Consider the following 19,455-nt stretch of genomic DNA (forward strand, 5'->3'; position numbering starts at 1 on the left):
AGTGAAATAATTCTAAATTACAGAAAGCTGAACAAAGTTTATAAAATTCCCCAAATACAGCTTTCCACAAAGAAATAAAAACCACCACACCCACTTTTGGCTGCAATATTTTTTAATGGAAAAGACTAATCAACACTTTACATAAATATTTATTAGTAATAACTAAATTAGGGTTCTGTGAAAAGCAAATGAATACACACCCAGAAAGTTTTAAGGGCATAATGAATTGAATATGAAGTTAGCACTCATTAACTTAGGTTAAAAGGATTATAAAGGTGAGTTGCACATCAGATATCATCAAATTCAACTGTTAATCAAAATAGGCTATCATTGGAGTTAGTCATAGTGTAGTCTTTCCATGCAGCAACAGGCAATATGGTCCGGTAAAAACTGAAGTTCAAAAAACACTTTCTGATTTCAGTAGACAGTTCAAACTATTAAAAGAAAAGGTCTTAAGTGGTCTGCTAATCTAAAGCCCTTATAGAGTCTATTTTCAGTGTGCAAAGGGCCAAGATTTTTTCATAAATCAGTTCACAGGCTATCTGAACATAGTGGTACACACAAATACTTTCATACTGTGTAGCACCAGGCAAGTGGTATTAAGTTTCAGTCCTTGGAACAAGATTTTCTTTCTGCACTGAAAAGCTGAGGCCATTTTTACGCCAGAGAAACTTTAAGAAAACGTTATCTAAAACTCATCAGAAAAAAGTTAATGAAAATGAACAGGGGAAATTAACTGTGCAGATATTAAATAACTTTGCTAATTATTCATGCAAGCTAGAAAACCTACTGCCCATTTGCACCTAGTACACCAATGGTTTCAGACAACTTATGCAGTTTCATAAGGGTTTAATAAAATGTTGTATACCAAAGGAGGTATCACTGCTACAGTGATCAAAATTAATCTGACCCCACTTCCCAACTCTGATACCAAGGTGATAGTTACCTTAACTATCTAAAACAGATTGAAAAGGTGGTGGGATCCATGCAGATCACCAGCTGGAAAACGTATTGAACAGGATTACATCATATTAGGAGGCTCTCAAGCATCCAAAGTTCCATTTTTGTTAAGCATTCTGAGAGGTTTCCATTTATAATTGTATTGGTCTATGAATTAGACAAGGAAACATGACTACCAGCAGTTTATACAATACAAGTTAACTGCCAATTAGTCTAAAAATAGACATCTTTGAGTCACTTTTTTGTACACCAAATTGTTTTAGTAAAATTGTAATTGTTACCTCATTAAATGCTGGGCACCTACTAGCTTCAGCGTGTATTGATTCACAAAGACTAACAGCTCTGAAAAGACTGTCAGTTCAAAAGCAATTTAAAAAGATCTGGGCCAAATCTGTCTCAGTTCTCACTAGCTGAAGATCTCATTCAAAGTAAAAATTTGACAGGAAGGTCTTCCTTTAAAAACACATCTAAGAGTTCTCATCTTGTGTCAGGGGCCAAAAACAATACATTTCTTTCAAAAACTAGAATATGTTTAACAGCCTTGGGCTGAGTTGTACATAGGATGCAAGCAACAACTGCCATCCTTCAAAGGTTAACAAAAATTTGCTTCCAACTAAGGAATAAGCTATCTTGAAAAAGATGGAATCCTTCTCAAGATAAAGTTCTAGAATTTGAAGGGCAACCTTTTGGGCAAGGAAACTGCAACACTATATAGTGCAGTCCAAGCACCAGAGATGCAGATTTCACAGCGAAGACATTTCATTTTACAATTGCTCTGAGCTTCAACATGTTTGAAGTGACAACCCATAAAAGAAACTTCACATAGACCCATGAAAGATACAATCTTACAAATGCCTATTGTGTCAGTGTGCGTATATTCAGCAGGCTTGCTATATTCAGGAGTCATTTATAACACAAAGGCATTTTCTGCACCATAACTCAGTTACCTATAATTATAGTTTGTTTTTTAGCTAAAGCAGACTAGTCAGACACAAACACAATTATTCAGCAGACTGCAATGACATAGTATGTATGTGTGGCAATCAGCAGGAAGGTGACGTGGTTCTAATGCTTCAGGTTCTTCACTTCTAGAACAAAACAATTCAGAATGCAGAGTTATTTTATTCTTTGGTAAAACAAAGTAACACTCTGTGAGAGAAGCGCGTACAAAAGGGATGTTGAAAATGCTTCACATAAAGATACTGCTGCTGAGGCTGAGTTTCTTGGTACTGATATGTTTCTGTTCTGTAATTCACCGTAAACCATACAAAGATTCAATATTTAATATCAATATACTTAACAGTGGGAATGATTCCCTCAACCTCCCCTGGCAGAAGAGGATGAGGGAAAGAACAATGGAGGACCAGGAGGGGTACGAATGGAGAAGAGGGAATAGGTTAAGCTGCTAAAGATAGATATAGAAAGGAAATCATATGTTGCTTTTAACATTTAAATGTAGATATCTTCAAGGATTACAGAATGTACAAATGTGTTTATTAGCAATGCATTTGTGTAATTGATTAATCTTACCTGTAAAGGAGTCTGGTACAGCCACTTTTCTCTATCTCCATTCAGTTTCATACAGGCAAAAAGTTCACAAACTGTAGGTAGGCCATAGTCCTGAAAAAAGGGACATAATTATTAAGGACATTCAAAATGCATCTAAGTTAGTTTTCCTGTGTGTCAGCAATCTTTTAAAGGGGTCAGATCAAAGAAAGTTATATCTAATATTTCTTATGAGATGAATCTTGGCTATATTTGCTTTACAAAGTTTGTTGGATTTCAATACTGAGATCCGTTTTATTTCAGCACTCTTAAAATAATGGTTGAGCATTGAGGATTGCTGTAAACACAGGGCAAGAAGTAACACTGGTAATTATACTGTCTTAACACATTATCTAGGAACAAACATTAAAAACTATGCTCACTTGTGCCTTCTTGCGTAGAAGCCATTTATCTTCTACTGTAGGCTGGTTGACATTTTCTATATTCTTTGAAGACAACATCCAACTGTTGACATTCAGAGGAAGGTGGAATGGGGCCAGGAGGTCTAGAAAGGGACTCTTGAAGCTAACTTCTGCTTTCTCCCGATTTGCCTTTTCTTCTGTGCTTGCTGCTTTGTGCACTGACTTAGCTAGCCAGGTTGTCAATGGACTCTCAAGCAATGCTTTTAGAGGTTCTACAACCTTCGCTGAACTATCCAATTTCATGGTGGTAGTAGCTGACTCCTCTGGAAGCTGCCTGGAGGGATGAAGCCAGATGTTGACAGCAGATTTAGGCTTCTCAGGCTCAGGGTTCACCACGGGTATCTGGTTTCCTGGCATGCCATTTTTATCCTTCCCCTCTTTCTTCAGGAGCCACTTACACAGAGCTTCCTTTTCACAGCTGTCATCACACACACACTCTGAAAAGCTAGTGCATGGCTCATTAGCTTTGCACACATCTTCCACTTTAAATGGAGTCTGGGGGTGCTGTAGAAGCCAGACATTGGTAGATACCATGGGTGATTTCTTCACATCCTGATGCTCATTCAGGCACTTAAGATTTCCAAGGTTTTCTATTTCTACACTCTTGGCCTGACTGCCATGACAGTTAATACAGGAGTCAGCTTTGGGAAGCCAATCATTTATGTTATATTCCTCCCTAAAAGGTTTAAACACACATTTCCATTTCTCTTCTGAGGCACTACTTCCATTTTCTGGGTGAGAAGGAGTAAGCAGCCAGTCAGAAATGTCCATCTCTTCTTGCTCAAGGAACTCCAATTGATCCATCTTTTCAGTGGAAAAGAAGGAGCCGCTGGTGGAATAGGAACTCTTATGCTTATGGGAATCTGTTTTTTCAGAAGTTTCTTCTCTTTGCTGATTCTGCAGAAGCCAGTTTTCCAAATCTTTCAGATTTCCCCAGGCTTCCTCAAAATAACAGATTTTGGAAGAGTTTAAATCCTTAACAAACAAACAAACAAAAAATACTGTTTGTATAGTGACAGCTCAGAATATTTTGAGAATCAAGCAAGATGTAACAAGGGTAAGGCAGAGATGCAAGGAAAGTATAATGGATGTGCTCCCCACCCTTCCAATTTCAACTGCAGCATGATACCACATTCCTCTTTAATACATCTTATTTAGTATGTGAAGAGCATACCTGGCTGGTCTCTGGCACATGCTTTTTCATAAGCCAGTCCTCAGGGTTGATGCTGGGAGCATATGGAGCCTGGCAATTGCTAGCAGACTTGCTTCCAAGTAGCCAGTCACTGAGTGGGGAACCCAACGTCCCAGACAATAGTTTCTTCTAAAAAAGAACATAGGGTCTCCATGTTATAAAAATAACTATTTCATTGTGGAGGCAATTTACAGAGAACCTTAGAATGTACAGTGTGTCCAATGTATACCAATATTTATTAACCAAAAGAAGAACCACAGAAGTCCCTTCTCACACCATCTTCTCAAAAGCCTCACAGTCATCTATGTGGCAGAAAACCAGCTTACTGCTGTGTGGTTTGCTTTTCCAATTGTTTCTCATTACACCTCTACCCCGAGGTAACACGACCCGATATAACACGAATTCGGATACAACGCGATAAAGCAGTGCTCCAGGGGGTGGGGTTGCGCACTCCAGTGGATCAAAGCAAGTTCGATACAACACGGTTTCACCTATAACACGGTAAGATTTTTTGGCTCCCGAGGACAGCGTTATATTGGGGTAGAGGTGTATCTAGAAACTAGATTGAAAATAGTTATACGTGTAAAATTAATTGGTATGACCCACAGTAGTTCTGGGTTCTGTAAACACTGCAGCACTTTTGACTGTACAGTCTGTCAATCTACATGAAAAATACCTTGAACATAGCTGCATCTTTGTGCTGGACCCAACATGGTGCCTCCCAGCTGAACTGTTGCAATACAACTGGAATGGTTCCAAATCCCTGTCTGGCACACTTAGGACTCGACTCCATTTATCCTCTAGCATTTGGACTAGAAAAGCCAAGCTGGAGCCACCTCATTCCACCCCCATGGACAAATTAACCCAGGTTCATATTTAAGGAGCTGATGTAAGGGAAGATGGCAAAAGGAAACTAGAACATCCTCCCCAACAGGCATACTCAATTGCCACGTTGTTACTGGATACTCAAACTGCAATACCTTAACAACTGCCATAAAAATTATCTGTTAGGAAAGCTGAGAGATAACAAGATTATGCTTATACTATCTTTAGTCAAATCCTATTTTCAGAAGACAAATATTCATTTTACCTGTTCATGTTGGGCCAGCGTGCAGTTCTGCACTGACATCCAAGGGGAGGCATTTTCTGTCTCAGGAGTTTGCTATTTAAAAAAAAAAAAGTAAGTATGAACAATAATCACTTTCCTCATTTTTAAAACTCAACTCCATTTAATTAAAAAAAACAAATGTTTAAACATTAAGACTATAATGAAGCAGCATTAAAAGCACAGTTACAACAGGTAAACTCCTTTTATACCTTGAAAACTTCAAGGTTACTGAACGGGGGGGGGGGGGGGGGCCCCTAAAAAAAAAAAATTATGGAAAATTTCAGTATAGAGCAATTACGCAGAATTATTTCTGCTTTTGTAAAGTTAAATGTTCCCAGAGGCTGGGGCATGTATTTTTTCCATCGATATTGCCTACAACTGGCATCCGCTAAAGAAAGTCCCCACATTAAATTCCAACTGCTACAACAAAAAGCAAGAACACATACCCGCCGCCCTCCACCAGTCACCCTAACCTTCCAATCAACCTCTGCCAAAAACATACCTGTATGTTAATAAAATGCAGGTATACTTTAGGGAGGCTGCTGCACAAAGCTTTACATATAGACTGCATATAGACTGACTCCAAATGTTGCTGAGGAGATACTTTTGAACCTGACTTCTTGACATAGCTTGGGTTTTGTTATTGCTGTATATAAATATCACATCCCTCCCATGTGATCATAATTTATCTGATCAAGGAGTTCTACACTTTCTGAAGTTGAAAAAATGTTGAAATATGCAATGATTATTAGATTATGTGCCTAAAGCTGTAAAAATATTTGTGTATGTTTTATATTTCAACTAAAGATTTAAAATGAAACCAGCTGAATAAATGATGAGGGATCTGCAGACTCCCTCTCCCCTTAAAAATATCTGAATCAAGTACTTTCAACAGTGATCCTACTAGAAAAGCCTTGGTACTCACCACTGTTTTAATTGAGCCAAATGACGTGATGGCCTGGCGAAGGAAAGATGTATCAGCCTCAAAGTTCAGGTTGGAAGACTCTTCTGGTTTGAGGGTCAGACTGCCTAATCTGAAAGAATTAAGGAGATCTTTAATAAAAAATAAAGTTCACCCATAAGTTCAGTTAAACCCTTCGCTAGCTTTAAGCTTGTAAAACTGAGCCAATATTTGTATAAAGGCTTTTAATTGGCTCTGCTGCAAACAGCCAAAAATGTAAACTAATTTGAATTATTTATTTAGCTTTTTACACAAAAATAAAAAGATATGTCCATCCAAGGCTCTATGCAGTAAAAACAGAAAAAAGTGAAATATCCAGCAAAACACTTACTCTTCCTCCCAAATCAAATGACATCAAACCTTAACCTCTGCAGTAACCTGCACAAATAGTTGTGCTTGCATTACAACTGATGGTATCCTGACTTCTCTTTAAAGGATCAATTTAAAAATCTTACACTGAGATTTTCAAAGCAATCCTGGGTATTTAGCGATACTCGTCTTCTATCCAAAACTGTTTTGAAAATCTCACCATTAATTTTTTTTAGCAATTACCGAGAATAGCTCATAGTAAAATATTATACATATGTCATAAAAGTGAACTATGTAAAAGAGATGGTCTACAGACATTATGACCAGAAAACAGTTTAAATTCAATGTAAAGTCAAAATGAATATCACTCTCATTTATTCAGATTATGTAATATTTTTACCTCTCCAGGCACACAGAAATCTGATTGACTAGGTCATTACTATGGGGGTGTTCCAGTTGGTGGATAAGACAATTGAACTGTCCCAGCAACTATATGAAAAATAAAACATTATTATTGCCTTAGCTCCAGTAAAGGCATCGCATGTTCAAATTCATACTCTTATACTTGACACAGGATATACCTGTTCAAGATTTGTACTTTACCATGAATACATACTAGTAAGATCAGTGTATTTGAAAGGGCCAATATAGCTAAATTGAGTTAAACACACAAATCTTACCCAGTAGAGTTGGTATGTTTGCTGTTGCAAGGTCTCCTCTTTGAGCTGCTGAATGAGATCTACCTGTTCAAGCAGCCAAACTTCACGACTGCGCAGACATTCCATATGACGACTTATGCAGCTGTGAATCTGAGCTTTGACCTGCAAGATAAATACCAGCTCCATTTAGTATTTCTGGAATGTCTGCTGAGTAGTTCAAACCAGAACATGCCCAATGTGTTGTGGGTTGTTGTTTTTTTTTTTTTGTGGGGGGGGGGAGGAGGGGGAGAGAAAGAAAAAGAGAGGAAACCCACCCACTGAAATTAAATACTAATATTTTTGTACTAAACGTAATCACCTCAAACCATAACCTGAAATTTCTTTGTTCACAGAACACACCGAAGTCACCAACCTTCACACGTCACAACATACAATTCACACACAACTCGCTGGGTTAAGAAAGCTAATGCTATTGTACACAAGTCTGAGTATTCTTTAGGACAAATGCAGTTTCAATGATTAACAACAAACTTTCACAAAAGTCAAATGTGGCTACCCAATTCCACAGACAGATAATATTAAATAGTAATATTTGTCATTTATGCATACTACAGTAACACCCAGAGTCCCTTGTCAGAATCTGGGCACCACCATGTATCACAGGCAACCAGAGGCAGCGGGGATGGGGAGAAAATATATTGTGATACAAACAGACATTAGCTTTCAACCACCTTCTTCTCACCCCATAAAATACATTTAATCTACAAATACAAACCATTTTTAAATCTATGTCATTGCACGTTTATTCATCAAAGACGTGGGCTTTTACTCAACATACTTACCAGTTACCCCACTTCAAAGTTCCAAGACCACTCCCATTGAAGGAGTACCCAAACACAAAGGAATATCAGTTTATTAAAACAGCTGTTCTACTACATATTATTTATAGCACCTTTATATCTTTCAGTTTAAAGAAGTTGTTTCCAGCAGCATAAATAGTGAATCACTAAAAAAATCCCATTACAAATAAGAAACTATTAATAAAACCCAGAGACTAACACAAAACATATGCCAGTGAGATGTTGAGAAACTGCACTTTTTATTTTACCTGGTGAGGTTAGCAATACTCAAATGCTTACGTTTTGTAAGGATTATAGTTGAGTAACAGTGAGATGATGGTTAGGGCTCTGTGTCTGTCATAGATTCCATGACATTCTGCGACCTGACTTTCCACGACCTCCGTCACTTCTGCAGCAGCCAGTGTGGCTGACCCCTGGCCTGCCTAAGCAGCTGGCTCCAGGGCCAGCTGCTCAGGTGGCCCCAGGGCCAGTCACACCAGCCGCTGCTGGAGCAGCTCTGCAGCCAGCCGCTTGGGCAGCCCCGCAGCAAGCCCTGGGCGGCTGGCCCTGGGGACCGCCCGAGCAGGGGCCTGTGCGGCTGGAATGGGTGCTGCTGGCCCACCTCCCAAGGCTCCTTCCCACCCCCCAGATTTAGTCAGGGGTATTTATAGCATGAACAGGTCACGGGCCGTGAATTTTTCTTCGTTGCCTGTGACCTGTCCATGACTTTTACTAAAAATACCCATGACTAAACTGTAGCCTTAATAATGGTGCTTCTAGGACAGATTGCTTATTGTTTCAGAAGACCAAGTATCTTGCAGAACTACCAATCAAAACTATGGTCAAAGACTGGCAAAACATTAGACTTTTAAAAAGTATATTTTAAATACCTCTCTCCAGTTGACTTCAATTTGCTGTTCAGCCTTGACAATTCCAGCAATAGCGGTCTCCAAGTCTTTCTTAGCTTGAAGGCACTTTACAAGGGGCTCCTTACTGCAGGAGTTTCCACTCCTATCCTGCGGTGGGCTCATTCTTGACAGTGTTCCTAAACCACAAGGAAATTTTGTTTTAACAACAGTGAAACTTAAATATTTCCAAAAGTCCCTGAAAAGATAAGAATGAGGAGGGCATATTCTGAATAATCATCTGCATCTGCTATCTCAGGAATACTAATTTGTTATTGAAAACACATTTGAAATGTAATTTTTCTAAAGGTCAAGAGACCAAATACTAAAAAAAAAAAAAAAAAAAAATGGTAAAAAAAAATAATGTCCAGTAACACTGTGGACAGCGTGCCTGAATATACCAATCTTTGCCTTGGTTGTCTTCTCTGTTTACTTTTGGTACACAGCAATTTGCGATATCTGATGTGCTACAGAAAGCAAGTTGTCTGGAAAAATATTAATGAGGCGGTCACATCAAGGTCTTGCGATTCTTCTGGGTAATTTTTCAGCATAGTAATCTATCCACACTAACAATATAAAAAGAATATCAACATGCTGAAAACTTCCTCATTAGATTTCTGTTTTCCAATGCTTTTAAACTTTTTTCTAGCTAAGGAAGCCATGGAGGATGGGAGAGGTCTCAGAGGACTGGAGAAGGGAAAATATACCACCTTTAAAAAGGGGAACAAAGAGGACCCAGGGGCTTACAGACCCATCAGCCTAACTTCGATACCTGGAAAGAACTCAAACAAATTATTAAATAATCAATTTGTAAACAACTAGAGGATAACAGTGTTATAAGAAATAGACAGCATGGATTTGTCAAGAACAAATCATGCCAAACCAACCTAATTTCCTTCTTTGACAGGGTTACTGGGCTAGCAGGTAGGGGCAAAGCTGTAGACTTGATAAAGCTTGACTGTAGTAAGACTTTTGACACAGTCACATATGATATTCTTGTAAGCTAGCTAGAGAAACGTGGTCTAGCTGAAATTATTATAAGATGGGTGCATAACTAATTGAAAGACCATACTCAAGGAATAATTAAAACTGGAAGGACTTATCTATTGGGGACCCGCAGGGGTCTATTCTCGGTCCGATAATATTCAATACTTTCATTAACAATTTAGATAATGGAGTGGAGAGTATGCTTTTAAAATTTACAGATGACACCGAAGTGAGAGGGTTCACAAGCACTTTGGAAGACCAGAATTTGAAAGGACCTTGACAAATTGGAGAATTAGTCTGAAATGAACAAGACAAAATTCAATGAATGCAAAGTACTATACTTAGGAAGGAAATATTAAATGCAGATACAAAATGGCGAATGACTGGCAAAGCAGAAAAGAAAAAGATCTGGGGGTTATAGAGGATCACAAATTAAATATGAGTAAGGCTACAATTTTGTCACGGACAGGTCACGGGCAATTAACAAAAATTCATGAAACCGTGACCTGTCCATGACAAGAAGGGGGAGGTAGGAGGGTCCAGCACCCTGCCCTGCTGTGGCTGGGAGCTGCAGCCTCTGCCCCATGGCTGGAGGGACTCCGACCTGTGGTGGCTGGGATCCCCTGCTGCTTGCAGCAGCTAGGGAGCTGCACGGGTCCCCTGCATCCACGGGAACTGGGGAGTTGCTGGGGGACTCCCCTCGCCGCCCGCAGCGGTTGTGGAGCTGATGGGAGGATTCTTGGTGGCCAGGGGGAAGCTGATGGGGGACTCTTGGCCACCACGGGAGGTGGGGGTACCCTGCAGCTCCCAGCGGCTGTGGGCTGAAGTCACGGAGGTCTGCGGAAATCACAAATTCTGTGACTTCCGTGACCAAATCGTAGCCTTAAATATAAGCCAACATGATGCTGTTGCAAAAAAGGCTAATGTAACTCTGGAGTGTACTAACAGGAGTGCTGTTTGTAAGACATAGAAGGTAAATGTGCACTCTACTTGGCACCGATGAGGCTTCAGCTGGAATAATGTGTCCAGTTTTGGGCAACACACATTATGTCTTTATGGAAGACCCTTTGTTTTTCTGGGGATCGGAGGAGGAAACTTTCTGTCACTGGTGGAGCTGAACCTATGTTTGCAGCATTAGGGAATTTTTAGAAAATGCTGTACTCTGAAAGGCCTAATTTATAACAAGAGCTAACAGATTCTTCAGACCTGTGCTATAAAACATGAGATTCACTTCAAAAGACTATCAGAAGAGTGCAGTATCTCTGGCATTCTCTTGATTAGGAAAAGTGGTCAAGTCTAGGCTGAGTCTAGGCAGGAAATGTTAGCTAACCCCAACTACATCCTACCTTTTTGCTAGTCAGGACAAACCCTAAATGAGGCACAGAACTACTCTGAAAGGTATGATTCCCTGCCTCCACTCACAACAGTTACCGCAGTGAGAATTCTGTTTGGTTGAAAGACTAAACTACACTGCTTTCAATACACATTTTTTTAAAATAAGACTAGTTTCCTCTTCCTATCCCCCAAAACACAAAGGGTCTTACATAGATGTAAATAAGGAAACTCAAGACCTTTACACCAATGCAAATTTTCTTACAATAGAATGATAAACTATAAAATAATTTAGCAATACATTTTCTTTCAGACTTCCTAATATGTGTAAGTTACGCCATCAGACTCTCTTTGATAAGATGATATAAGTATAACGAAGTCTCATTACCAAGAGGTCTGAATGAGTCATGTTACACAAGCTCAGGGCTTGTCTATACTGGCAATTTACAGTGCTGCAACTTTCTCACTCAGAGGTGTGAAAAAACACCCCCCTGAGCGCAGCAAGTTTCAGCACTGTAAAGCACTAGTGTAGACAGTGCACCAGTGCAGGGAGCCACGCTCCCAGCACTGGTAGCTACGCCCCTCATGGGGGTGGGTTTTTTAGAGCGCTGGGAGAGCTCTCTCCCAGCACTCTGCTGCGACCACACAATCCACGTTAAAGCACTGTTGCTTTAGCGTTGCCAGTGTAGACTAGCCCTCAGACTCCTCAGTGAATCTGACTCAAAACTTCTAGAAGTCACCCACAAACTGCATGTGTACAGGCTGCTCAGTTTCAACATATCCTCAAGTGAAGAGAGCTAAGATACAAAATGTTTATGTATAGAACTTTCTGCAGAAAGACTGTAAGCAAGGCAGAAGGTTAACATTATCAGAATTCTGCAATGCATGAAGATCTGTACCACATTTACAGAAATTGTATCACAGTATTTTTGCCTCGTGGGAGTGGGCACTTATTACCCAAGAATTTCAGTTCCTCTGTGGACTTCAGTCAGTGCTGCAGAATGTAAGTTTCACTGTAAATATATTTTAAATCTGTGAAAATAAGTCTTTAGTAATAATATCACATGAAAATGCAGGAAACCACCATGAATGAAAGGACGAACAAACAGAACAAAACCCAAACACAAATATATGCATTCTCCAGAGTGGTGCTGTATGGTGTGTTTGGTTTTCTCCTCATGGAAAAGGGTAGAAGCAATATTTTGTATGTAATATCAAAGATCACACCACAAGTTGTGAAGTAATTTCATCCAATATCTCCTCCTCTTGAGAAACATATGATCATATTCAAGCTAGAACTAGAAGAGTACTTTAATTCCTTTTTTTAAATGTACGTAAGTCTCCACCAAATTACTCAGGATGCAGAGGGCCAACCTACCTTGTCTCTATTTTTGCTTGAATATTATGTTTAATTCATTAACTCAATTTATTTACATGTTCAATTTGTAAAACTTTTGTAATCCTTCTTCTTGCTACAGTGATTTTCAGCCCAAGAGAAGCCTAAGCGCATCATTTCCTTTTAATTTTAAAGTTCAGAGGACACTGCTAAATTTTATTTTTAACTACTTAAAAAAAATTCTGATGCAGCCTCCTCTAAATGTGTCCTGACTTCTCTTTTTAAGTTTCTTTTTGAAGAGTTTTCTGCTCCCCTGCTAATATTAAGCAGCACCTTTTGGGTGAGCCAAGAACAAACTAACATGGTTGATTCTCTTCCCTTTCCTTTCTTGAATGATCCTTCCTGCTGCTAGGGTAAACTCCCTCTTGCAGAGCCTGGAAAAGACTGTGCATGTGAGCCCATCCCCCAGGCACTACATAAGAGCAATGGTGCTACTGCATAAGATGGAAGCATAACTGACCAACAAAACAATGACACTGGTTATATATTAAGTGCTGTTAAATGCACCTACTAACCAGTTACAGTAATTTTACCTACCAATTGTGACAATAGCAGTCACAATTTTTCAGAAGATAGTGTGATTTTTTTAAAAGTTAATTTTGCAGTGCTATAGTTTGTATAAATAATAGTGAGCTTGAAGAGATGGTGAAAATTACACTGGTTTTGCACATCTACTCAATGCAAAACCATTACAAGTTACAACATTTTGCAACTTACATATTTTAGAAGAGTAAAATTGACAATAGACTTGTCAGTTTCATGGTTGGCATTCACTGTCAATTTTGCTACCTTTTAGGAAAAAACAGCCAAAGCACTGAAAGGGTTGTAACTGGACCTCCCTGTCTCCCATCAACACCATCTAGCTGACTTAGCACTCTATGTCCAGAACATTTTGTAAGCACCATATATAGCACCTTTCAAAATATTTTAAAACTAAACTACACACAGTACTAATGAAATGCAACCACCTCTGGAGTGAGGCAGCCATTTCATACCCATACTTCATCACCCTGACCAGTGGCAGAGCTGAAAGCTGTAGCATAGGCAGGCCTCCTGTATTTTACCACTATAGTAAAATACAGGAGGCCTGCCTATGCTACAGCTTTCAATTCAAGTCACTCAATTCATGTCGCTTTCAATTCAATGTCACTCAATTCATCTCTACTCTACCAAGCTACAACCCATCAAATATTATGGGTATATTACAAACTGTGAAGACCCATATAGTTTACCAAAAATGTGGAGTTGTAGGGAATTCTGGTCAAGGACATTCACAATGAGTGCCACTGGATCTTTCACACCTTCTTGTAGCAGTAAGAGCCTCAGTTTTTAACATTCTCATACAATAACTGCAGTTAAGAATGAAGGGCTCAATTAATTCTCCTGGTATTTAAGGGCTTGTCTCCATGGGACACTTAGGAAAGTTAAACCAAAGTTACTAAAGTTGTGAAGGTAATGCACATAAATTAAAGGACATTATCACTCCCTACCCCCATGCTCTCATTCAAAAGTAAAGTTGCCTTAGTTCACTGTAGCTTACGCTCTTTCTGCTCCAAGTAGCTGTTAAAGATCCAAGGGCACTCTTCACAAACGTTCCTAGCCAAAAATTCCCTAGCTTAAGCTACAGCAAACTAAGGCCACTTTAGTACGATATATTTGCCACTGTCTCAGTTGTATATCATAGGTACAAAGCCACTGAGTTGTTTTACACATTTTATGTTTCAAAACTTTGCAATTAGTATTTTTAATCTAGAATGTCTTTAAATATATGTATAGAAGACTGTTGATGTGAAACTGAAAATGATCAGGGAAGAGAGTCTGTACATCTTACAACTTGTACAATGAAAGCCCCTACATTAGTTAAAACTACACTTTCTTCATCCTGCATTTCTATCCAATGACAGAAATAGTTCAGCAGTGACTCTGGTTATTAACAAGCTTTTAGTGTTTTCTCTTTCAGCATCCACTGATTTATACAGCTTTCTAGGACTCACCCAAAACCTCTTTTAAACAAAATTGCAATCTTGTTCCAAATGCATATCTGCTCAGGAATGCACCAAACAGTTTCTAGTGCAGAGGCAGGAACACATGAATTCTTCATACAAAAGAATGCAATTAAATTTTCTTCTAAAAGAAAAAAAAAAGTCTGGAAACCAAAGACTTTCCTTGTGTCTAAGTTATTAGTCCCAGACGTGTTTAATGTTCTCATTATCGTCCTATTCTGAATATAACAAACAACATACTAACAGAAATTCATGCGATCACAAGTCCCTGTGGTAAATATTTTATGCAAATCTTGAAACCATACACCCATACCAGAGGGGTAGCCGTGTTAGTCTGAATCTGTAAAAAGCAACAGAGGGTCCTGTGGCACCTTTAAGACTAACTTCTGTTAGTCTTAAAGGTGCCACAGGACCCTCTGTTGCTTTATACACCCATACCGCTGACTTTATGTCACATCCCTGCAGTCTGAAAGCCAAGCCTGCTTCTCCTACCTGTTTACTGTTCGTCTTGTCTTCCCGTGCGACGATCCCGGGTTCTCGCGGCCTTGGGTAGCCCCTGCAAATTTATCAGCTGTGAGCACTGAGCAGACTTTGGAATCTGCCAGCGCAGCTTACTTCTTTAAGCCCATCCCTCGAGTCCCACGTGGCCAGGGCAGCCACAGCCGATACTCAGTCTTGCACGTCTTCATAGAGAGGAGGGGTTTACGGGTGCATCAAACAGAGAAACGCCTGGAAACAACCGTGGCTGCAGAGAGCTCTGACTGGCCGGAACACTCATGCACGGAAACCCGAGGGAGGCTACACTATAAAGCTGGGAGAAGAGGCCGGATTGCTAATACTAAGAGAGCGGGGGACTCAGGGAGGGTTTTGTGTTTAAGATTTAATAGAAGTTTTATTAAAATAAGCTTCTAGGGAAGTGGAGTTTGTTAGGCTCTTTACTTTGCATGGTTGCTGCACAGAAAGAACACAGCTCTACTGCTGAACACATGATATCCGCTCCCCACTTTACGCTTATGGACTTTAGTCTTCTAACCTCTGTCCAACAGGACAATGCAAAGGGGAAAGGCCACTTTAGGGGTCTTAGAAAACTGCAAGTATGGCACATGTTAGTCTCCAAACAATCCTCTTTTGGAAATTAAAAGATGGAATTTTGTTTGCCAAACCTGCACACTAACAGTTGCTTAGGGCTGAGCATGCGATCTGTGTATGTGGTTTGGCTAACAAATATGGATCCATTTTCTCAGAAAGATCTGTAACTTAGCTCTTCAACCAAATCTTCCACACTTTACATAAGAAACAATCTGTCCACATCAAAATCTTACTATTCTATTCAGCAAGGACAAAAATAATTGGCATGAGATCTTGGACCTTATGACAGCTGTTATCCTCAAACCATTCATGTACTATTCCAAGGCAACCCATTACTCTCAATAACAAACCCATGAAGTAAGTTTCTCCTAGGACAACTTTGCTTTTAGAATACTGTGCACTAGTTAATAATGCACACACCATACTAAGACACCTAGAGACATAGTATGCACAAGTATGGTCCAATTATTTTAATATGTGCCTAGTTTACAATGATTATTTTCAAACCACTGAAGTAACTGACTGTCAGCTGAATGGGATTAATGTTTTAAGATGTTTTGATATTATCCTTGCTCATTTCAGGGAATGAAATGCAGTGTAAAATGCATAATTAGAAAATTCTATGTTTTAGTCAGTGTATGATTAACACCCATCTATTGATAATTATTTAGACACGGTTAAACTGATAAAGAATTCAAGTGCCTAGAGTGTATGGCAAATCTGGTTAATTGGTACATAAAAGACCCTCCCTATAACTCCAACCCATTTTGTAAAAAAAGAGTTATACTGAAGTGCTTTCTTGGATGCAGTTCCTGGAACAATTTTATAAAACACATAATATACACACACAGCTAACTAGCATTAGCCAGAAGCCTACATACCTAAGCTATGAAAATATTTTCTCTCTCTCATTGTTTTTTACAGTAATGATTCCTCTGGACAATCTTAGTAAATACCAACAATTACTGTATTTAGAAAACAAATATATTGCTTTCAGAATATAAATATAGGACTAAAAAAAATACATCTAGGAGACAGAAGGAGAGGAATCTTTTGAGCCAGAATTTTAAATGTATGGGTAAATATCTACTTCACCCTTCCAAGTGAATAATTCAAAATGTAACAAATTTTTCTATCATTAATTCTCAGATGGATTTGAGATGTGCTAAATTAAGATTTTTCCAAACAGGGAACAAATCTCATAAACTACGCTCTTCTTGTATTAAAGTAATCTGAAGTTCTCCAAATACTCCTCCAGGACCAGAGACCTTTTGGAATTAAAAAAAAAAATAGTTCTTTGAGCAGTAAGTGCAGTTAGGAATGTACTGGTACTGACTGCCTCCAGGTAATACCCACTTAACCAACACACTACTCCACTGTAATGGCTCCTACTTAAACACAATAATAATACCTAGCTCTTGTATAGTGCTTTTCATCAGTGAATCTCAAAGTTTAATGTACTTATCCTCACACCACCACTGTGAAATGGGGAAGTATTATTAATTATTATCCCCAAGAAGGACCAAATAAATTTAGAAAATCAACTTCTTATTAAGGTCCAATATCACAGAAAATGGGTAATGTTATTACATTTCTATTGCATGTTTTGACAGGAATTAATTCTTATATCAAAAGATTAAAATCTCATCGGGAGTACTCAAAAACTACCTTAGACTATTTAAAAAGCAGTCCACATTAGCTAGGAAAGTATCTGAAATGCTTATATTAGGCTCTACTCGGCAATACAGGCGGTCAATTAGCTCGTTCTAGGTTTAATAAGATTCTTTCCTAGCAAATGCATTTTAGTATCCACTTGTCAGTTTAAACCACAAAACCAGAAAGTGCTGTAATACATCCCACTATTTTGTCACAAATCTCTTCACTGGATGTGACAACGTGTGTTATATACTAAAAAGATACATAAAATATACTCAATGAGCATGTGGTTAGTAGCCCCTTTTACCTGTTGGGATGCAAGGAATAAAAAGCTGTAAACAACAATAGTCTCGTATAAGCTTTTCACTACTGTCGGTTTTCATTGATTCCCTGGGTCTTTCACACAGCAAGTGGGCAGAGGGGGGGAAAAAAAAGGAAAATGTGCCACAAAAATTGGCAGGGCAGGATTGGAGGCAGATAAAGCATCTGTTACTATTTTTGTAAATTGATGTTAACACTAAGTAATTATTTTGTTTCCCAGCACCAGAACACACTGGTAAAGGCTTCAGAAAAGGAATGTTTTACTAAGAACTCCTCTGCATGACTAACCAACAGAGTTAAAACTTATCAGGTACAAAATGAAGACCATAATGCATAGCCTCAAGTTGATACGGTAACTCCTCACATAACTGTCCCGGTTAACATTGTTACGTTGCTGATCTACTGTATTAGGGAACAAGTTTGTTTAATATCGTGCAATACTCCCTTATAACAGCGTTTGCCAGCTGCCTGCTTTATCCACTGCTTGTAGGATTCTCTGTAAGAGTAGCCCCTCCTTGTGGGGATTAGAACCGGGGGCGGGGGGGGGACAGCAGCCCCCCTAAATTCCCTGTAAGGTATGTGGCTCAACAGCTGCCCAGCAGCAGTTCAGGTGGCCCTCCTCCCCCTGCCCTGCTGCCCCTGCCCTGCCCTCTGCCTTGGACTGCTCCCAGGAGCTTCCTGCTTGCTGGGGGAGGAGGGGAGAGGGATGCTGATATCAAGAAGTCCCCCTGCTCCTCCCCCACTCCATACCCCCTCTCCAAAAAGGGGAGGGGGGACAGCATTCAGGAACTGAAAGGAGGGAGCTAGCTGTTGCTTCCTGTCTGAACTGGCTGAGCTGCTTAAAAGGGCAACTTAAACTGGGGTCAGCGTACTTAAAGGGGCAATGCACGTCTTTCTCTCACTCATGCACGCACTCCCCAGCACTTTGGAAAGTCAGCACCTGTGCAGCCGTGCATGTGCTGTCAGGAGAAGGGAATGGTGCGCTCCAGCTGGATAGCTTGGGCTCATCATCATGTTCAGTTTCCACAGGGAAGTATTTGCAGCTATTGCCCTGCATCTATTATGTTTCCTCCCTCCTACCTCAGTCCATGCTGCCTTGTAGAGTGTGAGGCTACATTAACAACAGCATATTAACCCTTGATGGCTCAGCCGAGTGCTAGTTCATCATTTAGCAGCAAGGCATTCCTAGGAAATATTCCACCCTCTTACTCCACCACCTCAACCAAGCTTCATAATCATTCATTGCTATGTACAATATAAAACTGTTTGTTTAAAATTGTTTAAAACTTATACTGTATATGTATATAATGTCTTTTGTCTGCCAAAAAAAATTTCCCTGGAGCCAAACCCCTCCCCATTTACATTAATTCTTATGGGGAAATTGGATTCGCTTAACATCGTTTCGCATAAAGTAGCATTTTTCAGGATTATAACTACAACGCTAAGTGAGGAGTTACTGTATGTCAGAATTTTCAGTGCTCAAACTGAGACGTTTTCCCCACCTCCCTAAAAGATTACTTTCTATATTCCTCAGCTCTTGCATTTCTATTTTTTGGTCCAAATGCTCAGGGACTAAAGAATACTTTTGGTATAATGAAAAAGATCATATGCAGGGGGACGGAGGGGCAGATACAACAGAATAATGGTTGTACAAGCTTTTCATCTGTAACAGCATCATCTGAAAAAACAACAAGGAGTCTGGTGGCACCTTAAAGACTAACAGATTTATTTGGGCATAAGCTTTCGTGAGTAAAAACCTCACTTCTTCGGA

At 39.5% G+C, this 19,455-nt stretch overlaps 1 protein-coding gene across 4 annotated transcripts in view; it reads right to left on the reverse strand.

Annotated features, from left to right (window-relative positions):
* Positions 1 to 19,455, reverse strand: part of NCOA4 (nuclear receptor coactivator 4) — a 44,039-nt gene that overhangs the window by 11,663 nt on the left and 12,921 nt on the right. Inside the window, exons 2-10 of one of the 4 annotated variants that reach the window (XM_034777233.1) lie at positions 15,111 to 15,174; positions 8,886 to 9,040; positions 7,178 to 7,318; positions 6,898 to 6,986; positions 6,153 to 6,261; positions 5,210 to 5,281; positions 4,102 to 4,248; positions 2,889 to 3,902; positions 2,491 to 2,580 (exon numbers count right to left, since the gene is read on the reverse strand). In XM_034777233.1, coding sequence (XP_034633124.1) covers positions 2,491 to 2,580; positions 2,889 to 3,902; positions 4,102 to 4,248; positions 5,210 to 5,281; positions 6,153 to 6,261; positions 6,898 to 6,986; positions 7,178 to 7,318; positions 8,886 to 9,026 — 1,803 coding nt within the window. In that variant the 5' untranslated portion in view covers positions 9,027 to 9,040; positions 15,111 to 15,174. Of the gene's footprint in view, positions 1 to 94; positions 2,049 to 2,490; positions 2,581 to 2,888; positions 3,903 to 4,101; positions 4,249 to 5,209; positions 5,282 to 6,152; positions 6,262 to 6,897; positions 6,987 to 7,177; positions 7,319 to 8,885; positions 9,041 to 15,110; positions 15,259 to 19,455 lie in introns of those variants that run through there. The other 3 variants (XM_034777232.1, XM_034777234.1, XM_034777230.1) reach the window with 3 other exon arrangements.

This window comes from Trachemys scripta, chromosome 7, assembly GCF_013100865.1.
Source record: "Trachemys scripta elegans isolate TJP31775 chromosome 7, CAS_Tse_1.0, whole genome shotgun sequence".
In the NCBI taxonomy this organism is placed as follows: Eukaryota; Metazoa; Chordata; order Testudines; family Emydidae; genus Trachemys; species Trachemys scripta.